Consider the following 22,564-nt stretch of genomic DNA (forward strand, 5'->3'; position numbering starts at 1 on the left):
GCAATGTGGAAGACCTGGGTTTGATCCCTGGGTCGGGAAGATCTCTTGGGGAAGGGAATGGCAACCCACTCCAGTATTCTTGCCTGGAGAATCCCATGGACAGAGAAGCCTGGTGGGCTACAGTCTATGGGATCACAAAGAGTTGGACACTAACACTTTTCTTTTAAAAGAAAGAAGGTAGATGATACCATTTTTTTTTTAATTATTTATTTTTGCCTGCACTGGATCTTCACTGCTGTACATGGGTTTTCTCTTATTGTGGCTCCTGGGCTCTAGGGAGCAGGCTCAGTAGCTCTGGTGCATGGGCTTCGTTGCTCCGTGGCATATGGGATCTTCCTGGATCGAATCTGTGTCTCTTGCATTGGCAGGAAGATTCTTCACCAGTGGACCACCAGGGAAGTCCTGCCCTTTCCTTGCTTGCCTTCAAGCCCTCGAGCTCTAAGGGCTCTACCAGCAGCCTAGCCACCTCTGGTCATGTTTCAGGCTTCTGCTTTTCATTAGTATAGCTGGAGCAGCTGGACACACGCCTAGCTCTGAAGCCTGGAGAAACCTTCAAGAAGGGGACTGCTTACCCCTTCTAAAATTATTATTTCCTGTTAAGTTATATTTTTTATGAAAGGAGTGATATTGGAGTGTTTCTTCTGTGAGGTCTCTATGGAAAATAAATGAAGTGAGTGTTCATCGGGGTAGGTAACAGGAAGATGGTTTTATGATTTAGAAAGGGATGCTCTGATTCTGTCTTGGGGTGGGGGTGGGGATCCTTTGAGACCTTGTGCATCCTCAGTGAGGGTTTGTGTTGTTTCTGGTGGCGCCTGGGAAGTACTATTTGGGCTCTCTGCTTGGAGGATCAGTAGAGAGGTATTTTGTCATCAACCCAGGGAGCACTACCCTCTGCCCCTTCTTTGCCCTGTGCCTTTTAAAAAAAGATTAAAATGTCATGTTCCTAAGAGCATGACTTTATATTTGAAGCTTTTTTATTTTTTAATCGAAATGAGACAGGGATAAATATTTGATGACCATTAGTAGGAACTCACAAGGGTTTTCTTAAAAAGCCTGATGTATTAGTTGCAGTTGTTAGCTTTTTAAAATAAGAATTGGTAGATGAATTTTTAAAACTTCATTTTGTTATAATTATAGATTCATAGGAAGTTACCAAAAAGATGTAAGGAGGTCCTGCAGATATGGTGATTTTTTTTTTTTTCAAAATGAAAACAGCTTTACCATTTGTTTTTTTTTATTACATTTGGATGACATGGTCCTTATAAGAATTTTAACAATTTCAACAAAGCGTCAGTGGAAAATGAAAATTGATGATATCTTACTAGCTGGAGATTATCATCACAAATACTTCTGAGCATCTTTCCATACTTGTTTTTAGACATACATACATACATAAAGGGCTTCCCTAGTGGCTCAGATGGTAAGAATCTGCCTGCAATGAGGGAGACCTGAGTTTGATCTCTGGGTCGGGAAGAGCCCCTGGAGAAGGGAATTGCTACCCACTTCAGTATTCTGGCTGGAGAATCCCATGGACAGAAGAGCCTGGTGGGCTACAGTCCATGGCGTCGCAAAGAGTTGGACACGACTGAGTGACTTTCACATAAAGATACCTGCATCATTTGCCATAACTGATTGTATAAGAAGCATGTATTTCACGCAATCCTTCTTTTTAAATCTGAGAAAGAAAAGAGAAGGAAATGGCTCTTTTTGAAACTCTCTGCTCTGGTTCTTAGCCCTAACTTCTAATGTTCTATTTGTTTGCTCTTTTTGTCTGTACACCACACTCCTGCCCTATACCACCCCACCATCTTTTTGTTTTGGAAATTTTCGGAGCTACAGACAAGTTAAAAGAATAGTATGTGAACATCCATATGCCCTTCCCCTAGACTCACCAATTGTTAACATGTTGCCTTCTTTCCTTTACTTCTTTTTATGTATACCTTTATGAAAAAAAATTTTAATGCAACATTTGAACATAAGCTGTAAGAATCTCAACACTTCACCCCTCCATACTTTAGGGTGCATCTTCAAAACAGAAGGACATTCTTCTACAAAACTATAGTGTGTAGTTATAAAGGGAAGTACTCAGATTTTTCCTTTCTGTGTAGGGGAAACCAGTCCCTCCCTACTGTGTGTTTCTCCCCATGAGTCTCCTTTGCGACTCACATGAAACACTTCATTTCTGACACTTCTGGCCAAACATGAAGCCCACAGCAGTCAGTCCTCTCTGACACCAGCTGGACGTTGTTATTCAGTTGCTCAGTCGTATCCGACTCTTTGTGACTTTGCGACCCCATGGACTGCAACACGCGAGGCTTCCCTGTCCATCACCATGTCCTGGAGCTTGCTCAAACTCATGTCCATTGAGTTGGTGAAGCCATCCAACTGTCTCATCCTCTGTCGACCCTGCCTTCAGCTGGACAGCCTACACTTTAGTTCAATCCTGACGCTACCCAGAGGCAGCATCAGATTCCCTGGGTTAAGTCCCACAAGACTGCCCCCTGGTTTAGATGCTAGTCGCAAGCCCAGATTGTCACCTGTGCTTCTGACCAACTGACTGTAGATCAGAGGTTCTAATGACCCCTCCTTAGGTTTGATTACTAGGCTAGAGCAGCTCACAGGACTCAGGGAAACACTTATGTTTACCAACTTACTGAAGGATTTGATAAAGGATACAGATGAACAGCTACATGAAGAGGGACATGTGGGAGGGTCCTGAGTAGGAACGTCCGTTCTTGCGTATTTGGGAGTATCACCCTCCCAGTGTGGATGTGCTCACCAGCCTGGAGGCTCTTCAAGCCCCATACTTAGGGGATTTTGTGGAGGCTTCCTCAAGTAGTGTGCACATGTGTGCTAAGTCATTTCAGTCATGTCTGACTCTTTGTGACCCTGTGGCCCGTATGACCCTATGACCCTGTGGCCTGTAGCCCACCAGGCTCCTCTGTCCATGGGATTCTCCAGGCAAGAATACTGGAGTGGGTTGCCATGCCCTCCTCCAGGGGATCTTCCTGACCCAGGATTGAACCCGCATCTCTTAACATCTCCTGCATTGGCAGGTGGGTTCTATATCACTAGTACCTGGGAAGTCCTCCTCAAGTATTTATGACCAGTTAATAACTCCATGTCCAACCCCTCTCTGCTCTCTAGAGGATGGGGGAGGAGGTTGAAAATGCTAAGGTTCTAATTGTGACTTGGTCTTTCTGGTGACCAGTTTATCCAGGAGCCCACTCAGAGTCACCACCTCAAAACAAAAGGTTTTCCTCATGCTCTGAACACTTAGGGATTTATAAGGATTTTAGGAGCTCTGTGCTGGGAGCCAAGGGCAGAGACTAATGCATTTATTTCTTATTCACAATAATGGATGCATGAATTTTTTTTCAACGTGTTGCATAATCCACAAAAGGTGCTAAAATTTAGCTCAAATTTACCCAGTGGGGGACCTTTCAAGATGGTTCCAGAGGTGCTGTGAATGTAATGGATATAAATTTAACTGAAAAGTTTGGGGCACTGTGGCCAGTGTAGCACGTCAAAGTTCCAAGATTGGGATTTCTCTGAAGGTTGCAAGTTTTGAAATGGGGATGGTGATGTCAATACTTCTGATAAAGGCACTCTGTCAAACACATTGTGTGCATTTTCTCATTTAATTTTAGCCACTGCTATTATCCTAACGGGCTTCCCAGGTGGCAATAGTGGTAAAGAACCTGCCTACTAATGCAGAAGGCATAAGAGACGTGGGTTCGATTCCTGGGTTGGGAACATCCCCTGGAGGAGGACATGGCAACCCACTCCAGTATTCTTGCCTGGAGAATCACATGGACGGAGGAGCCTGGTGGACTACAGTCCACAGGGTCACAAAGAGTCGGACACTACTGAAGCGACTTAGCGTGGCATAGCATATTATCCCAATTATATATAGATGAATCCAGGGGGATTAAGGGAGACCAGGGAGGTTCAAGGTCACACAGTGACTAAATGAGGGCACCAGAGTTTTAAACCCAAAGCCTATGGCTTTCACTGCTGTGCTAATAATGTAGTGTAAATGTAGATGCATTAATCTCATCTAGGACAGACTTGCAGGTGGAGACATCAGCTTGGCAAAGATAAAGAGGATTTACCTCTTCATCATTCTTCTCAAAACTACTTTCAGAAACTGTTGTTGGTGGGCCAGTCAGACTCCAATTGCCTAAATAAAATTAGACCAGGAGTTCTTTAATATGTTTAAGGAAGTTAAGAAATATTAAGTATTATTTAAAAATTATATAGATTTATTTTAAAAGGAATATAACATTCAGAAAAATTGAAATTCATGGAAAAAAGATTACCGTCATCTCACACTTAGTTTTACTGGTTACTTTTGTGTCTCTTTTTAAAAATATTTTTTGAATTCATCTAATCTTTAGATATTTTCATAGTATCTCTAAAATGTTGTCTCCTGCTTCCTGGAGTAGGAAGTGGCAACCCGATCCAGTATTCTTGCTGGAAAATTCCATGGACAGAGAAGACTGGTGGGCTGCAGTCCATGTGGTCACAAAGAGTCGGACACAAACTGAGCGTGTGAACGTGCGCGCGTACACACACACACACACACACCCGCCACAAGAAAGCATATGTACAAGTCTTTGCATGGACATATGCTTTCTTTTCTCTTAGATAAACACCTAGGAGGGAAATGATTGGATTGAGTGGCAGGTGTGTACTTAACCTTTTAAGAAATTAACAAATGGTTTCAAAATGGTTGTACCATTTTACATTCCCATCAGCAATGTCTGAGAGTTCAGTTTCCTCCACAGGAACCAACATTTGACTACTAGTCCGTAGTATCTGTGGAGAAGGCAATGGCACCCCACTCCAGTACTCTTGCCCGGAGAATCCCATGGACGGAGGAGCCTGGTGGGCTGCAGTTCATGGGGTCACTAGAGTCGGACACGACTGAGCGACTTCACTTTCACTTTTCACTTTCATGCATTGGAGAAGGAAATGGCAACCCACTCCAGTATTCTTGCCTGGAGAATCCCAGGGATGGGAAGCCTGGTGGGCTGCCATCTATGGGGTCGCACAGAGTCGGATACGACTGAAGCGACGCAGCAGCAGCAGTCATAGTCTCTGAACTGTTGACTTGTATGAAGTACCAGGAGAAGTTTGTAATAATATGATTAATTTAAGCTGTGTAGACCACCCAAAACTGGATTCAGATTTAAAAATCAACTTTGAGGTTCACACAGTCCAAATTTACTGAGAAAAGCAATTGGATAAATACGATCATTATCACAGAATCCGCTCCAGCAGTGTGGTTAAGATCTTTTTATACAGGGATCAGAAGATGTTATCCTGTCATTCTCAATGCTTATAAACTCTGACTTCACCCCCACCTCCCACCAACCCCGTTTTGGGATTAGAATCTCCCCTGAGACACCATAAAACTTCTAGTGTGGGTATAAATCAAAGGGAGGTTGTCAAATGTACAGATTCGTGACCACCTTTCCCTGGATTCTGACTCAGTGATCTGGGTGTGGGCCTAGGAATCTGCATTTTCATAGGCACTGGACTTGAATGTGTTGGGTGCACTTTGTTATACCCCGCTGTTGTAATTTCTGGGACCACTTGTTTGCAATATAGTGGTATCATGATAAGCATTTTCAAGTGTAAGGTGCTGTTACAAGTGAGGTTTCTGATCAGTAGCCCTATCAGTATATGCCTCCTTTATTTTCAATTTCTGTGTTTTTAGATTGTTCATAAATTATAATTAGACTGACTCTGACCAGGATGAAGATGATTTCAGCTCTCATCTTCCTTTCTGCTCTTAAAACAAACAAACAAACCAGTAAGCCAGAACAGTAAGGGCTTCCCTGGTGGCTCAGATGGTAAAGAATCTGCCTGCAATGTGGGAGACCTGGGCTCGATCCCTGGGTTGGGAAGATCCCCTGGAGAAGGGCATGGCAACCCACTTCAGTATTCTGGCCTGGAGAATCACCATGGACAGAGGACCCGGCAGGCTACAGTCCACAGGGTCGCAAAGAGTCAGATACAACTGAACGACTAAGCGCACACAAGCCAGAACCATGATAAAATGTATGGGAGTAAAGTAATATTTTCATGTGAGATAAGCCTTTTTTCCCCCAGATGAACTGTTTATCCCCTTAAGAGTTTTTATGCTGATTTCATTCACTTGAATAGTGCAGTCACTATCAAATATACTGTTGGAATGTTTGTTTCTGTTGACCATACAGTGAAGTTTAAATAAAACTTTGCTTTTCTCTTTACAATTTACTCTGCTTAGAATTATTTTGGTGGAAAACTCTCTGCTCAAGGGAAAATGCCTTGGATTGAATATAATCATGAAAAAGTTTCCGGGACAGAATTCATAATTGACTTTCTGGAAGAGAAACTTGGAGTGAATTTAAACAAAAACCTTGGTCCTCATGAAAGAGCCATCTCCAGGGCAGTGACTAAGATGGTGGAGGAGCATTTCTACTGGTGAGTCCCCCCAGGGGCCTGGGTGGGTGTCTAGGGCACGTCCCCATCATGTGAAGCAAGCCAATGGTTTCACGTTTCAGGCCCGCCCCCCCCGCCCCCCACCTGCTGCACCTTTTCCAAAGTGTTCTACATTCTGACCGACTTAGGGGTCAAAACTATGACTGTTAAGTCTCTAGGTATCTAGAGCAGAATTGACGTTTTCTGTTGAGGCCCAGCTAGTACATATGTTAGGCTATTTGAACTACATTTGTCTGTGGCAACTACTTAATTCTGCGGTTTTAGCGCAAAAGCAGCCATAGATGATACACACATGAATAAGCATCACTGTGTTTAAATAAAACAACAAAAGCACTGACATTTGAATTTCATTTAATATAAAATACTGTTCTTTTGATTCTTTTCCCCCTCAACCATTTACAAATATGAAAACTTCTTAGCCCATGAGGGAGATAGACTGGGCTTTTTACAAATACGAACTCCTGAATTAATGTTGCATCAGATACTCAAAGGAGGGAACAGAAGACTAAGGCAGATAGAAGTCTCAGGTGAAATAAATTATGCAAGCTTTGGCAGAGTATTGTCAGTTTTCCCTGTATGACAAGAGCTTCTCCCTGATCCAGAAGTAAAGCTTACTACTGTTTTCTGAGTACCTTTGCCTTGATTGGCTGACTCCTAGCTTGTACTTTGTCCTGATTGGCTGACTCCTAGCTTCCATATTCCCTGAGTTTGAAGCATTGCAGACACTGTGTAGGTTAGGTGCCCCTGTTTTGCAGGTGGTATGCTGCTGTGACATTGCATGAGTTAGGCAGACTTGGTTCTTCTTGCTTTACAATCTCATTGAAATGTGGGGTTTTTTTTTTTTTCCGTTTATCTTCTAGAGTTTTAGCCTTTCTATACATTCCAATAGGTAAGAAATATTTTCTCCCTGATTTCTGCACTTCATCTTGTTCTAAAGATTTAATAAAGAATTGCTGAGTCCACTTTTTTGGGGCATTAATTGTTACTACTAGGTCATTGCTCACTGAGTAGCTTTCACCTCTTCCACGGAGACTTACAGTCAATGTGGGGTTGACTAGAAACTTCTTTGGCTTCACATTCCTATTTCATACATTCAGCTCTTTCTAAATGGAAAACTTGCCTCTTGAATTTTGTGACCTTCTGCTTTTTTTCTTTTTCCGCTTTCAATTCTTGCCCACTTTATTCCAGGACTGACCTGAAGCATCACTTTCTTCTCTTTCTCACTGCAGAGATGAAGGTGGTGGGAGGAAGGAGAGAGTCAGGCAGAGTGGAGGCAGGGCTGCAGATCAGCGTGGGAATGATCACAGGCTCAGTGTGGTCTGTTCCTTATAATACTTATGGAGAACTGCTTGCCCTTCCCTCTCAAAAAGTGCAGGGGTTACAGGGTGGACCAAAATGCATGAGTGCAGGTCATACGCTTAGCCTCACACAAAAGCCCTTGGGGGACAGAGTCGTCTCACTTGCTCGCCTGGGGTTGCAGGTCCTGCTCCGCAGTAATCAGGAAAATGAAGAACCAGCATAGGGCCACCCAGGCTCTCTGTGCCTTCTCTTGCTAAGCCGCCACCCCCCACCCCCAAGTGCTACTTCATTTGATGGATAGGCCATTAATATGGAGAGCTAGCACTTTTCAGCTGCCTGAAAAGCTGAAAGCCTTACAGTTAAGTTGGTACTTTTGCGACACTCTTTGATTTCTGTGTGTGCTGTGTGTGCGTGCATAAAATTTATATTCAGCTTAGAAATCCAGCAAGATTTCAAGGATCACCTGTCACTGCTTCTTGCTCTGGGTGTTAGTGACGTGTTATGTATATTAACTTCCTGAGAGAAGTTCATCTTCTGTTCTTCCCTTCTCTTATTTTCCTAGTGATGTGATGAGGGGGCAGGGTGTGGTGGGGAGGGCTGGGAGGGAGCCTTGGGAGGTGGTACTCCAGTGGGTGAGAATCTTAATTTTACAGATCACAAACCCCCAAGTGCTTGGGAAGTTGCAAAGGTCATATGTAGATTCTTCTCTTTTTAATTAAAAAATAGTAATTTTAAATTAGTACTTAAAAATTTTTTTTATTCTTTTGGCTGTGCTGGGTCTTCGTTGCTGTGGGTTTTTTTCTAGTTGCTGGCGGGGCTACTCTCTAGTTGCAGTGTGTGGGCTTCTCGTTGTGGTGGTCTCTTGTTGCGGCACATGGGCTCTAGGTTGCCAGGGCTTCCGTAGTTGCAGCATGAGGGCTCAGTAGCTGCAGTTCCCAGGCTCCAGAGCACAGGCTCAATAGTTGTGGCACATGGGCTTAATTGCTCTGTGGCATGTGGGATCTTCCTGGATCAAGAATCAAACCTGTGTCTCCTGCACTGGCAGGTGGACTCTTTACCACTGAGCCACCAGGAAGGCTCTTAATTAGTATTTTTAAATTAAAATACAAATAGCTTACTTTTTGGGGTTAGCTACTGTTTCGCATTTGTGTCTCCTCAAGCGTTTATTTGAGAAATGAATAGTGAAGGTGAGAGGTCAAGTCTTGATTGAGATACAAATATCCAGTGACCTTTCAAAAAAAAAAAAAATCCTAGTTCCTCCAGTTTCTTTTAGTCTTCAATAGCAGAAGGAAAAACAAACTTTCTCTGTTTCTTTAACTTTCCAAACCTTTAGCTAACTTCTTGCTTTGGGGAGATCCTGAACAGTCTTTCTTGAGAGCTCTAAATCCCAACACTCACCCCCTTTACCCGGCGCAATCCATGGTAAGAAAGTGCATGCCTGTGGAAACCGGGGGCCAGCATAGGGAACTGACCACAGTATGTAGGAAAATATTACAAGTATGAGCTTTCCATGAGAGCTTGTTGAATTTTGATCATCGATGAGCTCTAACGTTGTGTTTATACTTACAGAAGTGTAAGAGGGAGAATTAATTATTGGACTCAATTGATTCAGTTATCTGGAGTTTTCAGATATGTCTGTCTTGGTCTGAAACTTTAAAAATACTCTACTTCAGATATGGTTTTCTGAAAAACAAAGGCTCCTGATATTATATAATGAAAACATTATCTAACATCATATAATTCTGAAGCTCTGAATCAGGTCTGTACAAAAAGCACACTCAGCTATAAAGTGGTTTTTTCTTGCACTTGAAATCCATACAATTATATCCCACTTGCGTTATAAATACTATTATTGAAGATGAAGGACTCAGTTTTTTTATCCCCTTTATTTCACTGGATGCTAAAGTTAAATACAGGGAAGCCAGAATAAAGCAAAGTCTGAGAGACTTGGGGTCAGATTACTGGAATGAAATTGTTTTGATAACAGATGCTATAGTGGCTTCTAGGTGACATACTGTCCCCTTGTGGACACTACTGAGTATTGTGTGTGTGTGTGTGTGTGTGTGTGTGTGTGAGCAGCTCAGTTGTGTCGACTCTTTGTGACCCCATTGACTGTAGCCCGCCAGGCTCCACTGTTCATGGAATTCTCCAGGCAAGAGTACTGGAGTGGGTTGCCATTTCCTTCTCCAGGGAATCTTCCCAACCCAGGCAATGAACCTGGGTCTCCCATATTGCGGGCAGATTCTTTACTTTCTGAGTCACCAGGAGTGTCTTAAGCTCTTCTAATCTCAATTGTCAAACTCCCTATAGTCATAACAATTTCACCCATAAAAATATAGATGTTAGAAAAGAGGATTCAAATCACTTCTAGGTTGGCTATAATTAAAATATTTTTGATGTGGACTATTTTTTAAAGTCTTTATTGAATTTTTTGCAATATTGTTTCTGTTTTATGTTTTGTTTTTTCCCCCCCTTGAGGCATATGGCATCTTTGTTCCCTGACCAGTGATCAAACCTGCACCCCCTGAATTGGAAGGTCAAGTCTGAACCACTAGACTGCCACGGAAGTCCCATTTTTTAAAATTTTGAGCTTGGCTTTTGGTGAGTGGGAGAGATGGGATGCTTTAATAAAAGGACTTACCTGAGATTTTTCTCTAAAAGCCAGGAGACTCTCTCTCCTTGATTACAACTCGATTGAAATGGTCCCCTCTCCTTTCTTTTTTGTATCCCTCCCCCCAGTTTTAGATGTAGTGAGGGCCCCATTCAGAGAGGCATTTCTAATACTGTGAAAGGTGGTGAGATTGCAGAAGCATATCATATGCTCCTGCACCCTAGGGCATCTAGACTACAAGTGAAAGGTGGCAAGAAGGTAGTAGCATGACCAGGAAAAGGGCGTTCTCATGGTTGGAAAGGCCACATGCTAAGATTCATTCAGCAAACAGTAGGTTTGCACTTTCTTCCATATGTGCTAATAGTCATTTCGGCCACAGCCCAGGCTTCATGGGAGGTTATAATGAGAGATATCCTTATTAAAGCATCAGAGATCTTCTTTCCTTCCTAGCTTCTTTAAAAATGTCTCAGCTGGGTTTACTCTTCAGTTCTAAGATCATCGATAGTGGTGGAAAAAAACAAGCCTCTTTGACGTCATTTTGTAGGAAAGACCAGATATATCCAGTTGTGATATATAAAACAAAATGAGTATCAACTTCCTGACAGAGGCTCTCAGAATGAGAAATTATTTTAATTGCTCAGCCTGGCCCAGTTTCCAAATTGGCCCTCCCTATCCTCTCTAGTTTATAATTCACAATTCCCTGAGTAGTGGCCTCTTCCCAGCAAAGAGTGAAGAGACAGATCCCAGAAGGAGAAAGGGGGCAGCCCTTTCTTCCTCAGTCTCTGCAGGCCTCTCTCATTGCATTTTCCTGCGTAAATATTGTCAGCCTTTAGAAACACTACTTTGCAGCAGCTGGCTCAGAACTTTCCATTCAGTCAACAGTTCATCCTTTCAGCAGAGTTCCAGGATGAATGACCACTAGGGGCTGGATGTCAGGGAAGACAAGGTGCCTGTCCTCAGCTGGCTCACAGGGGAGGGCGCCATCCAGCCTGCATAGCCAGGCAGCGCTGGGGGAGAGTCTGAAGAGCACCTGCTGGAGCGATGTGACGCAGGCACGCAGGCTTCCGGAGGAGATGATGTCAAACAGGATCTAGGGCCAGAGTAGTGGGGGAAGGGATCTGCTGAGAGGGTAAGATGAGGATGTCAGGGGGAGGGGGCAGCAGTCTGCAAAAGTTTAGAGGCAAGAAGGAGGCATTCGGGGAGGCATGTATAATTCTGTGGGGAAGCAGTGCCATTTTGGGGTCAGGCTGTGGCGGAGGGTGGGGGTGGGGTTGGGATGGGGGAGGCTGAGGTGCCAGGTGAAGCAGCTATGGGGAGCAAATGCATGACTCCGAGAAGCAGTGTGATACCATGGGATTTGTGTTTTAGGAAGCTTTTTGTGGCTGACTAGGGGAAAATGGATTTCTAGAAGTCCTTAAGAGGCCGTTGGGAGACCTGTGAGGAGGCCACCGTCCTCAGGGTTGGGCAGTGATGCAGCCTGAATGATAGTGTCAGTCGAATTGGTGACAAAGCCGCAGGGTGACTGGCTATCAGGAGGGAGGGGTGGGGAGCGGTGAAGAGGATCTCCCGGGATTCCTTCTGGTTTCCGTGCAGAGTGGCAGATTTGCGAGGAAGAAAGAGGATGAATCCAACTTTGGAAATGTTGGTTTGAGTGCCTGAGGCTCCCTCATTGTATCTGTGGATCTCAGGACAGGTCTCGTGGGCTGTGATGTGGAGTTGGGAGTCCTCACTTTGAAATCATGAATGTGAAACATAGAAACACCCCACGAATGAGGTGTAAGAAGGTAGAAGGGATAAAGATAAAAATCTTGGCAACATGTAAGAGGTGAGAGGAAAGTAAGAGACGTAAGCCAAGAGAGAATTCTAAGAAAGAGGCTGATAGTGTTGGATGCTGCAAAGAGTTCAAGGAAGATAAAGATGAAAAGAAAATGTATTTGAACTTTGCAATAAGACGGGATTGTTGACTTGGACGAGAGTGGTTTCGGTGGAGTGGTCGGTACGGAAGTCCCTTTCACGTGGAGATGTTCAGGAAGCTTTCATGTGGGAAGGTGTGGACTTGTGGTTGTCAGGAAATGGCAGCATGTGTGAGGGATGTCTTTGATCTGTAGAAATTGACTTAGGGACCCTTGAAGCACGCATTTTCATTGACATTGCATTTTATACCCACTTCACAGGACTTGGCCATAGAAGAGCCTGCCTGGCCCTCATTTGCTTCTCTTCCCTGATACTGGTCTACAGTTTTGGGCACAGGGAGTGAAAGAGAGGAAGGAAAACGAGAGCAGGGTGGGGAAGAGAAGGAAAGAAAGCCAATGTCTGAGGTTATTTTCAGCTGCCACATTCTGAATCAACCCAGTGTTTCTCCTGTGCCCTGCATCTAACCTACTAATGCGGGTGGAGAGCCTTACACCATAGCCTGGGGCTGGGGATGGTGTGTGTTTCTCTTCCCTGCTCAGCTGTGTGGCCCAGACAACAGCCGCCTCCTCTGTCCCTATGGCTCTTCTAACTCATTAGTCTTCCCAGACTCTCTTCCCACTGCTGCACCCTCATCTTCTGCGCATGCCCTCATTTCCTGCTCTCAGAGGAGACTGAGTTCATGGGGCGGAAGCTTGGGACCTCCTTGCAGCCCCTTCTCCCTCTCACAGAGAGTGGTGTCCCTACTTCTCTCCATGCTGGCCCTTCCAGCCTGGCCCTCTAGTCTTCTCACTTGCCTTTGAACTAGGCTTCCCCCCAAACCACTCCTTATCCTAGAAACTTTCTTAGGCAACCTCAGCTCCTCTTGCATCTTTGAAACTGCCCCGCCATGCCCCTGCCTGTAGAACCTAAACCTTCGGGATCCTCCCTTGCAGGTTTTATGGAACTTTCAAATGCAACAGGTTAACTCATCTTTCATCACCTAAATCTGTCCACTTCGTGTGTGCCGGGACTGGTTACCATCCACGCCAACCATCAGCCTGGGAGATCGCGTCCTCTATCATTTCTCTACTTCCGGTCCTTTCCTCACCTTGCCACACATCTGATTATGTGTCTCATCTGCTTAAAACTTTTTGGTGGTTAAACTTGGCTTTCAAAATAAGTCTTAGTCCCTTTTTAGCAGGCACATCTTGACCCAATTCTTGCCCATCCTTCTGGCTCCAGCCCTTCCAGGCTCCCTCAGGCATCCCAGGCCCCACCTGCCCATCCTGAAGTTCTTGCCGTTCATGGAGCAGCTGGGATGCTTCATGCACACGCCTCTGCCTCTGGTCTACCTAGTGAACTGCTGCTCATTCTTCTAGATCAGTTGTGCTTGTGATCAAACCCATGTGATCTGCCTACAAAGAATGAATTCTTTTTTATACCAATCTATCTGTTTAGAGCCACCCCAGTCCTCATTTTTACACTTTAGATGCTTCCTGGATGCTATTATTACCTAGTCATGCTTAACTTAGGGTAATTTTAGTTTTATTTTCAGATCACTGACTACTTCCAGAATAATCAAGGATGGAATTGGCCTTTGTACTGTGAATTTAAGTCTATTACTAGAATCAAAGTGCTGATTAGTGGAATATGAAAAGTGACACCCTAATTATTGCAGGTATAAAAAGAACAACTAGAAAAGCATTTTATTTGCATATTTATAAAAAAATGCGAGAATAAATGAAATCTTTTATATCAGAAGTTTTATTGACTCTCTACATACTAAGTAGTTACCATTTTAGTGTACTTTTTCCTCTTTTCAGTCAAAATTTCTTGCCTCCTCAATACTTTATTTTGAGATCCTTACTAAAAGAGGTGCACAAATCTTTCTAATGAGATTTGTAAGCATCTTTTAAAAAGCTGATAAAAAAGAGTTATAGTTGTAGAGTATGTTGACATTGGTTGTGAGACTTTTTAGTGAAAATCAGGAAGACTTTAAAAATTAGAAAAATCTGTTTTTTCCCCCTTATTTTCATACTTTAAAGAATAGAGCTGTATAAAATGATCAAAATATCAGGATCTTATTTTCTGCTTTTGTTTCTTTTTCTTGCGATAGAAAGTAGCTACAATTAGCTATCACCCCTTGTGTTCTCTCTGTAAAAAGTATTTTCACTCCTCTGATGTTTTCCAAGTGACCATTGCTGCTGTATCAACCAGCAGTGGGAGATGACTCCAGTACAGCTTTTGTTGCTCACTGTGAGGAAGAGCTAAAATATCTCTTTTACTTTTTAACGCCCACAGCTATGTTTTTCTTAGCCTCCAGTAGGAAAACCTTTTAATTTCTATCTACCAACACTAGGAACCATAAAAACAGTCTGGCGATCACCCCAGGTTCAGAGAACAAAATCAGCAAAGGCCTGAGTATTGCAGCCAGCACACCACACAGGCAGCTGTTAACCACTTAGCTGTGTCCACAGATCACATAGGAGCCTCTGGACTTTCTGCCACAACCATCACCTAGTTGGGAAGAGTGATCCAACCAAGTTCCTTTGGTATTTCTATACTCTCTAGGGTCCTGGAGAACAAACTGAAGCAGAGAGCTGCCTTTCTGGAGAGTGAATCATTTGTATACTATTTATAATTTATATAGTTCATAGTAAACGTGGACAGCTATAACTATTCTGTGAAAGTGAATGTGTTAGTCGCTCAGTTGTGTCTGATTTTTTGTAACCCCATGGACTGTAGCCCACAGAGGAGGCTCCTCCTCTGTCCATGGAATTCTCCAGGCAAGAATACTGAAATGGGGAGCCATTCCCTTCTCCAGGGGATCTTCCCAACCCAGAATCAAACCCGGGTCTCCTGCATTGCAGGCAGATTCTTTACCATCTGAGCCACCAGAGATTCTGTCAAAAAGGCAAAAAGATTTCTTTTTGGAAAAAAATCCTTTTATATCAGGAAATATAAAATGTATACATAAAGTGTACAAAACAAAAAATGTGCAGCTTAATCAACATGGAGCATAAAAAAAAATGAAATAATGCCATTTGCAGGAACATGGATGGACCTAGAGATTATCATACTAAGTAAAATAAGCCAGACAAAGACAAGTATCATATGATATTGTTTATATATGAAATCTAAAATAATGACACAAATGAATTTATTTACAAAGCAGAAATGGACTCACAAACATAGAAAACAAACTTATGATTACCATAGGCGGGGAGGGGGACAAATTAGAAGTTTGGGATAAAAATATATATACTACTATATGTAAAATAGATAATCAACAAGGACCTACTGTATAGCACAGGGAATTATATTCAATATCTTATAATTACCTATAATGGAAGAGAATGTAAAAGAGAATATAAATATGTGTGTATATATACGTGTGTGTCTGAATCACTTTGCTGTATACCTGAAACTAGCACAATATTGTAAATCAATTATATTTCAATAAAAATTAAAAACACAGAACAGGCTTGTATAACCATCGCTTTGATCAAAAAAGAATGAAACCAGCACCCCAGTCACTGCCATCTCCTTCCCATTGCCACCCCCTGCAACCCACCCACATAGGTACTCACTGTCCTTTTAAAACCCTTTTAAAGTGGGTTTCTACTTGTTTTCTGTGGGGCTGCCTGAGAGAGAGCAGAAGCACGGCCTTGGGGGGTTGGGGGTCTCCGGGCAGGTTCAGAGGAGGCTTGTTGGATAGTAGCATGGCAAGCTATCTGACCCTAAGTCCAGGCATGGACTTGAGTCTATTGTAGTATCTGCCATGCAGACTGCTCTTTGTAAAAGCTGCCGTGATTCAGTCCTCTAGCGTGTGCTGAATTCCCAACCCCTCACTGGAAATTGACTCTGTGGACCTGCTATGTATCTAACACACAGTAGTAACTTCTTTCCACGCAATTCCAGGACCTTAGCTTATTGCCAGTGGGTGGACAATCTCAATGAGACCCGGAAGATGCTCTCTCTTAGTGGTGGCGGTCCCTTCAGTAACCTGCTGAGGTGGGTCGTGTGCCACATAACGAAAGGAATCGTGAAACGCGAGATGCATGGCCACGGCATTGGCCGCTTCTCCGAGGAGGAGATTTACATGCTGATGGAGAAGGACATGCGGTCTTTAGCAGGGCTTCTGGGTAACGTACCACACCTTCTATTCTGCATTTTTTATCCTTTTTGCATGATTAGTAAAGCACTGCTGGTTTACTGCTTTAAAGCTTTATTTTGGTTGATTTCTTTGCTTCTACATGTAGGTTGCAGTCCCACCTTTTAACCAAGTCCCCTAATTTTCAGGAACATGTGTCTCTCTTCTGAATCACTAGAGGGTGAGTGTTTCTAGTGTGGTGAAGCTCCCGGTGAAGAGAACATAGAACGTGGCCTAGCATTACTAACTGGCTGTAAGTGATGGTATTTCTGAATGTGTTGTGAGCCAAGGAGGAATTTGAGCAAGGAAGCGCCTCTATTTATAAATGGGTCAGGGTGAAAGGCTATTTATAGACATGTGTGCTCAGAAGATTCGACTGGGTACTGTTGACCTCCAGCTAAATGCCAACCCAGCCCGAGTGAATGAGAAAATTTGACATTTTCTCACGTCTTTCATTTCTCTTTGTAATCTGAGTCCTCTTCTTATTAGCATGTTTGAGCTCTTCTGATTTTGTATTTATTGCACCCAGTGGGTTTAACTGCGCTTGGGAAGCCTCTCAAAGAGAAGCACCGAGGGGCCTCTCTCCATGGGTGCGTGATAATGCTCAGTCGAGTGACCCACCTTTGCTCACCTGGTCGGCTGGTGGCTGGGCTGATGTGACATTGTCCTGAGTGAGGCTGGAGCCTTAGCTCTGACAGTTCACAAACGGATCATTTGAATTCGGCTTCGATGTGTGAAATAATGGCCTCTCCTGGAAACAGTTCGTGTATACGGAACCAAGGTCATAGGTCCTAGTCCTTCAGAGCTGCCGATTTTGTCCAGCGACTGTGGTTTTCCTTGGGCCTCCCTTGGTACCCTCATTTCTGTTCTGGAGCACATTAAGTACCTCCTCCAGGAAGTGGAGTTTCGGATTTGTTTTGTTCAAACCTACCTCGTACCCAGGAACTGGGGGGCGTTCTGTCACCTATGCAGAGTGACACACTCTGACTAGCTCCTTCCTGCTCCTTGCTGCAGATGCTTACTGGACCTGGAGTCCTCCCTGGAACCTGCAGAAGGAGATCCCAGCAGCACACCCAGCTCTTGTTCAGCTTTGTTGTGGGGGCAACAGCAAGGGTGGGTGGGCCTTGATGTGCTGGGTTCCTGCTCTAAACAGACACTCCGAAGCCCCACCTGGCTTGGAGGTTGATGCTGTCTGGACCTGCTGGTGCTTTGTCTCTGTGGGCCCAGGTGGGCCTGCCTGATGTAGGTATGAGTGGAATTTGCCTCCAGTTTGTCTCGTTCCTTTGGAAACTTAGTACTGGACTCTGGGCCACACAGAAGCCAGTGGAGAGAGGACCATTTCTTCTCAGCAGTGGCTTCATCTGCTCCTGGCTTCTTCCCCAGTTTTCACTGTAGGGAGCCCCAGAAAGCCAGGAGTTGAGCTTCCAAAGTGAAGATAGTTCATCTCTAATGGTTTAACAGCGCTGGTTCCTTAACCAGAGTGGGGTGATCATCTGCCTTCTAGAGCATTTTTGGTTGGGGAACTTGGAATCAGGGTGGTAGTCATAGGATAACACCAGTGTCTCTTCCATGTTTGATTTCTCCCCACTGCTGGTGAGATGGGAGGCAGTTGCATCACTGATTGCTAGCCTGGGTCCCTGGCAAGTATCACAATGGCATTCTGAGTCCAGATGAGTTTCTAGGATGAGAAACTGAGTGGTTATTTGAAAAGCTAAAGTTTGCTAGAGTTCTATTCTGAATGGGGGTCCAGGGAGCAGTCTGGTTTTGAATTCTATCATAAGAGAAGCACATTTTCTGTGTCTAGGGAAGAAAGGCTCTCTGGCTGAGCATCATAATTTTCTTACTAAATGAGGCAGAAAGCATCTACTTTTCCCTTCACCCAGGATATAGCTTACTTATAATATCCAGCTGTTTTATGATGTTGCTCTTGGAGGCTGAGGGCAGCATGGACTATGGAGTCTCATCATTGAAATCAGTTTCCTGGGCTTTGTGAGTTGAAGTCATACTCGTCCTTAGGAGGCTGACTTCCAACAAGGAGATGTATTAAAACTCCAAGCTTAAGCGTACGAGTACTTGAGGAGAAAAGGTCTTTTTCTTTTTTAGGAGCTGCTATTGAAAGAGCCCTGCTGGCTCAGTAGTAAAGAATGTTCCTGCCAATGCAGAAGATGTGAGTTTGATCCCTGATTCAGAAAAATCCCCTGGAGAAGGAAATGGCTAGGCACTCCAGTCATTTTTGCCTGGGAAATCCCATGGACAGAGGAGCCTGGCTGACTACAGTCCATGGTATTGTGAAAGAGTCAGACAGGACTTAGCAACTAAACAATAACAACAACAATGGAAAGAGCCAAATAATAAAGTAGAATTTGTAAATGAAAGTGAGAAAAACAAGCTGGTTTCCAGCCAACTGTATTAGGCTAAAGTGAAAGTGAAATGCACGTTTCCCTCCTGGTCCGAGGCTTTATTGATTCATGAAAATGGCTCGGGGCATCTTTATTTTTCAGAGTCCTTGTTGCCATTGGGTTGGCACATGTCAAAAAGTCAGATCTATTGGTTATTTGAATAAACATCAGTGTGTAATCTTGGCTATTTAATAAAGAGTAATGGGATGTAATTCTTTGGAAGGAATGATGCTAAAGCTGAAACTCCAGTACTTTGGCCACCTCATGCGAAGAGTTGACTCATTGGAAAAGACTCTGACGATGGGAGGGATTAGGGGCAGGAGGAGAAGGGGACGACAGAGGATGAGATGGCTGGATGGCATCACTGACTCAATGGACATGAGTCTGAGTGAACTCCGGGAGTTGGTGATGGACAGGGAGGCCTGGCGTGCTGCGATTCATGAGGTCGCAAAGAGTCGGACAGGACTGAGCGACTGAACTGAACTGAATGGGATGTAAAGTAGTTCTTCTTTCAAAGGAAGCAAAATGAGTCACTTGCCATGTGTATGCTTCATGTCACTCTTATCAGCATGTAGAGTTACAATGTGGTATAGTTTTTCAGAACAACTGTATTTTGCTGTTGAACTAAAAAATAAAATCATTTAAAATTTGTTTATTTTTCAATTTGTAAATAACTTTGTTTTTCAAATATATGGATATTCAACTGATCACTTAGCTCTTAGATAAATAATACGTGAAAGTGAAAGTTGCTCAGTCACGTCCAACTCTTTGCAACCCCATGGAATGTAGTCTGTGGAATTCTTCAGGCCAGAATACTGGAATGGGTAGCCTTTCCCTTCTCCAGGGGATCTTCCCAACCCAGGGATCAAACCCAGGTCTCCTGCATTGCAGGTGGATTCTTTACCAGCTGAGCCACAAGGGAAGCCCAAGAATACTGGAGTAGGTAGCCTATCCCTTCTCTGGCAGATCTTCCCAACCCAGAAATCGAACTGGGGTCTCCTGCATTGCAAGTGAATTCTTTACCAACTGAGCTATCAGGGAAGCCCATAAATAATATATAGAAGATTAATAATATATAGGCTTTGTGACTAGTAATAGAAAAATCTCTAACTCTTTTTGAACCTGAAATACTTTTGGGGTTCCATCTGTCCAGACTGAAAAGGCTTGCTATGGAGCAGAAGTGGTGATGCAGTATATTAATTTTGTATCTTGCAACTTCACCGAATTTATTGATGAACTCTAGTAGTTTTCTGATGGCATCTCTAGGATTTTCCACATACAGTATCATGTCATCTGCAAACAGTGACAGTTTTACTTCTTCCCTTCCAGTTTGGATTCCTTTTATTTCTTTTTCTTCTTTGATTGCTGTGGCTAGGACTTCCAATACTCTGTTGAGTAAAAATGGTAAGAGTGCTCATCCTTGCCTTTTTCCTGATCTTAGGGGAAATGCTTTCAGCTTTTCACTGTTGTGTATGATGTTAGCAATGCGTTTGTCACATATGGACTTTATTATAAGAGAACTGGTCTTAGAGTGCTGGGACTGCAGAGCAGGAAGCTGGGCTGGGTAAGAAATAGATTGGGGTGAGGATCTTGTAGCTGCAGTACAAGAACTTCCCTCATTGGGGAATGTGCCTTAGGTTGTTGCCAGACTGCAGTTTTATAGTCCTTGTTTCGTGGTTCTCAAGCGCCTGATTGCAATATGAAGCTTTTGGAAAGCAGCTTTTGTCAGGTGGACCGGAACTAAGGAAAGGTGAAGTGGTAGCTCCTCGTGTGTGGGCGTTGGGGGTGGATGAAGCTGGACCGAGTTTCTTCTCATATCTCTGACTGCCCCTCAAGTTCAGGCTGGGCAAACAGTCTGCAGGATGGGGGTGTAGGTAGTAATTCATACAGTTATGAAGGGGTCTTCAGGGAGCCGTGCATTTATCTGATCATAATGAAGCAGCACAGATGACTGAACTCTAGTGTTTCTTTGCTTTTGATTGCACCTTTATAGACCCTGCATAGTGACACAGCACTTATGGGAAAAGCAAATGAATAATTGGCAAATAGAGTTGGTTTGGGAGACATAATCATATAGGGGATAGAATAATAAGAATACAATTTCAGTTATGAGGCTCAGTTGGGCACTGTTGGTGGGCAATAGATACCTGCTGGATGAATGAAGGAGAAGAATGAATGAATGTCTGGAGATGTTTAGCAGCCAGCCAATGAGGAGCTCCAGGATCTGTGCATCTGAGGGTACTTTCTGAGCAAAATTTGAAATCTGTGAATGCTTTTAAGAGGCAGGATCAGAAATAAGCCTGGGCTCTCTAGGTGGAAACTGAAAAATCCTATGAAAGAATGTTCTTTTTAAAAATGTATATATACATTTAGTTTATTTTAATTGGAGCCACGGCTGGAGACCTTACATGGGAGACTGTACTTGGAATGATTGGAATGCAGACAGAAGGGTAATGCCTTTGACTCAGGACTGTATGAGTCTGACTGTAGGAGCGTAGCTGCCTTCAGCTCTTTGTAAGGGACTGTGAATGAGTTGGGGATATTTATTGATTTATTTTCGACTGCGCTGGGTCTTCCTTGCCATGCATGGGCTTTCTCTAGTTGTGGCAAGTGGGAGCTACTCTTCATCACAATGCACGGGCATCTCACAGCAGTGGCTTCTCTTGTGGGGCACAGGCTCTAGAGTACAGCTTTTCCATAATTGTGGTGCAGAAGCTCAGTTGCTCCTCAGTGTGTGGAATCTTCCTTCACTGGCAGGCGGATTCTTTACTGCTGAGCCCCCAGGGAAACCAGATCCTCCTGATTTCTGCATCTGCAGTTCAGCCAAGCCTGGATCCTGTAGTACTATGTTTAGGACATGTGATTACCTGAATCTGTGGATGTGGAACCTGTGGATATGGAGGGATGACTGAGGGACTTACTTGAGCATCTGCGGATTTTGGTATATGTGGGAATCCTTTAACTGATATCCTAAGGGACGACTGTAATTACTAGATAATTAAGCCTTTCAGGGTTTTTCCTAAAAAAAAAAAAATTATGAAAATTTTTATCTATAAAGAGGATTATAATGCTGAAACATTGATTATGATTATTAATAGTATGGATTTTTTTTGTCCAGAGTGCTTGGTTTTTGTTTGATACGGTAACAGGAAGCTTAAGTTACTAGGCACTCACCACTCTCTTTTTCTTCATCCTTATCTGCCCCCTTATATTGTCAGCTTTCCCTTCTCTTAGGGCAGCTGAAGGTTTAACCGTGACAGAACACGTATAAATTGGCTTATCCTTAGGTGGCTACTTATGGATCGTTTGTAAGTAATTTGCATTTTTCTCCAGAAAGAATGATGCATTTCATCCTTTCTCTTTGATCACAGGCATACCCAATGAAATTGTTACTACTGCAAAGGGTGCTCTAAAGAGCTGAGCAGAGAGCTGTAATGTCAGGAGACTGAGGATTGTGGTTTGCAAGAGAGCTCAGAACATTTAAAGGTTTTTTTTTCAAGGATGCAAACTTAAGTGACAGCAAGGATAAAATCAACACTCAACTCATAATTTGCTTCTACATAAAAAGTTGAATTGAAATCTAAATTAAGTGAGAAGGTCAAAAGAGAGCATTTCAAGATTTTTAAACAACTAAAGACTAACAGGAGAACGACCTGAACATTATTTTTGTATCAATTATGCACTGGCTGCTATGCTAGGCTCTTGGGAAACAAAGAT

General features: G+C 43.4%; 1 protein-coding gene across 9 annotated transcripts in view; it reads left to right on the forward strand.

Moving 5' to 3' along the window:
- Positions 1 to 22,564, forward strand: part of FAXC (failed axon connections homolog, metaxin like GST domain containing) — a 70,190-nt gene that overhangs the window by 10,714 nt on the left and 36,912 nt on the right. For 8 of the 9 annotated variants that reach the window (XM_086317612.1, XM_086317610.1, XM_086317613.1 and 5 more), the window contains 2 exons: positions 6,278 to 6,474; positions 16,217 to 16,440. In XM_086317612.1, coding sequence (XP_086173738.1) covers positions 6,278 to 6,474; positions 16,217 to 16,440 — 421 coding nt within the window. Of the gene's footprint in view, positions 1 to 6,277; positions 6,475 to 10,269; positions 10,393 to 16,216; positions 16,441 to 22,564 lie in introns of all 9 variants that reach the window. The other variant, XR_015133080.1, reaches the window with a different exon arrangement.

The sequence above is a fragment of the Bos grunniens genome, chromosome 9, assembly GCF_055505025.1.
Source record: "Bos grunniens cultivar Pamir isolate PY7600 chromosome 9, Bosgru_T2T1.0, whole genome shotgun sequence".
Classification (NCBI taxonomy): Eukaryota; Metazoa; Chordata; class Mammalia; order Artiodactyla; family Bovidae; genus Bos; species Bos grunniens.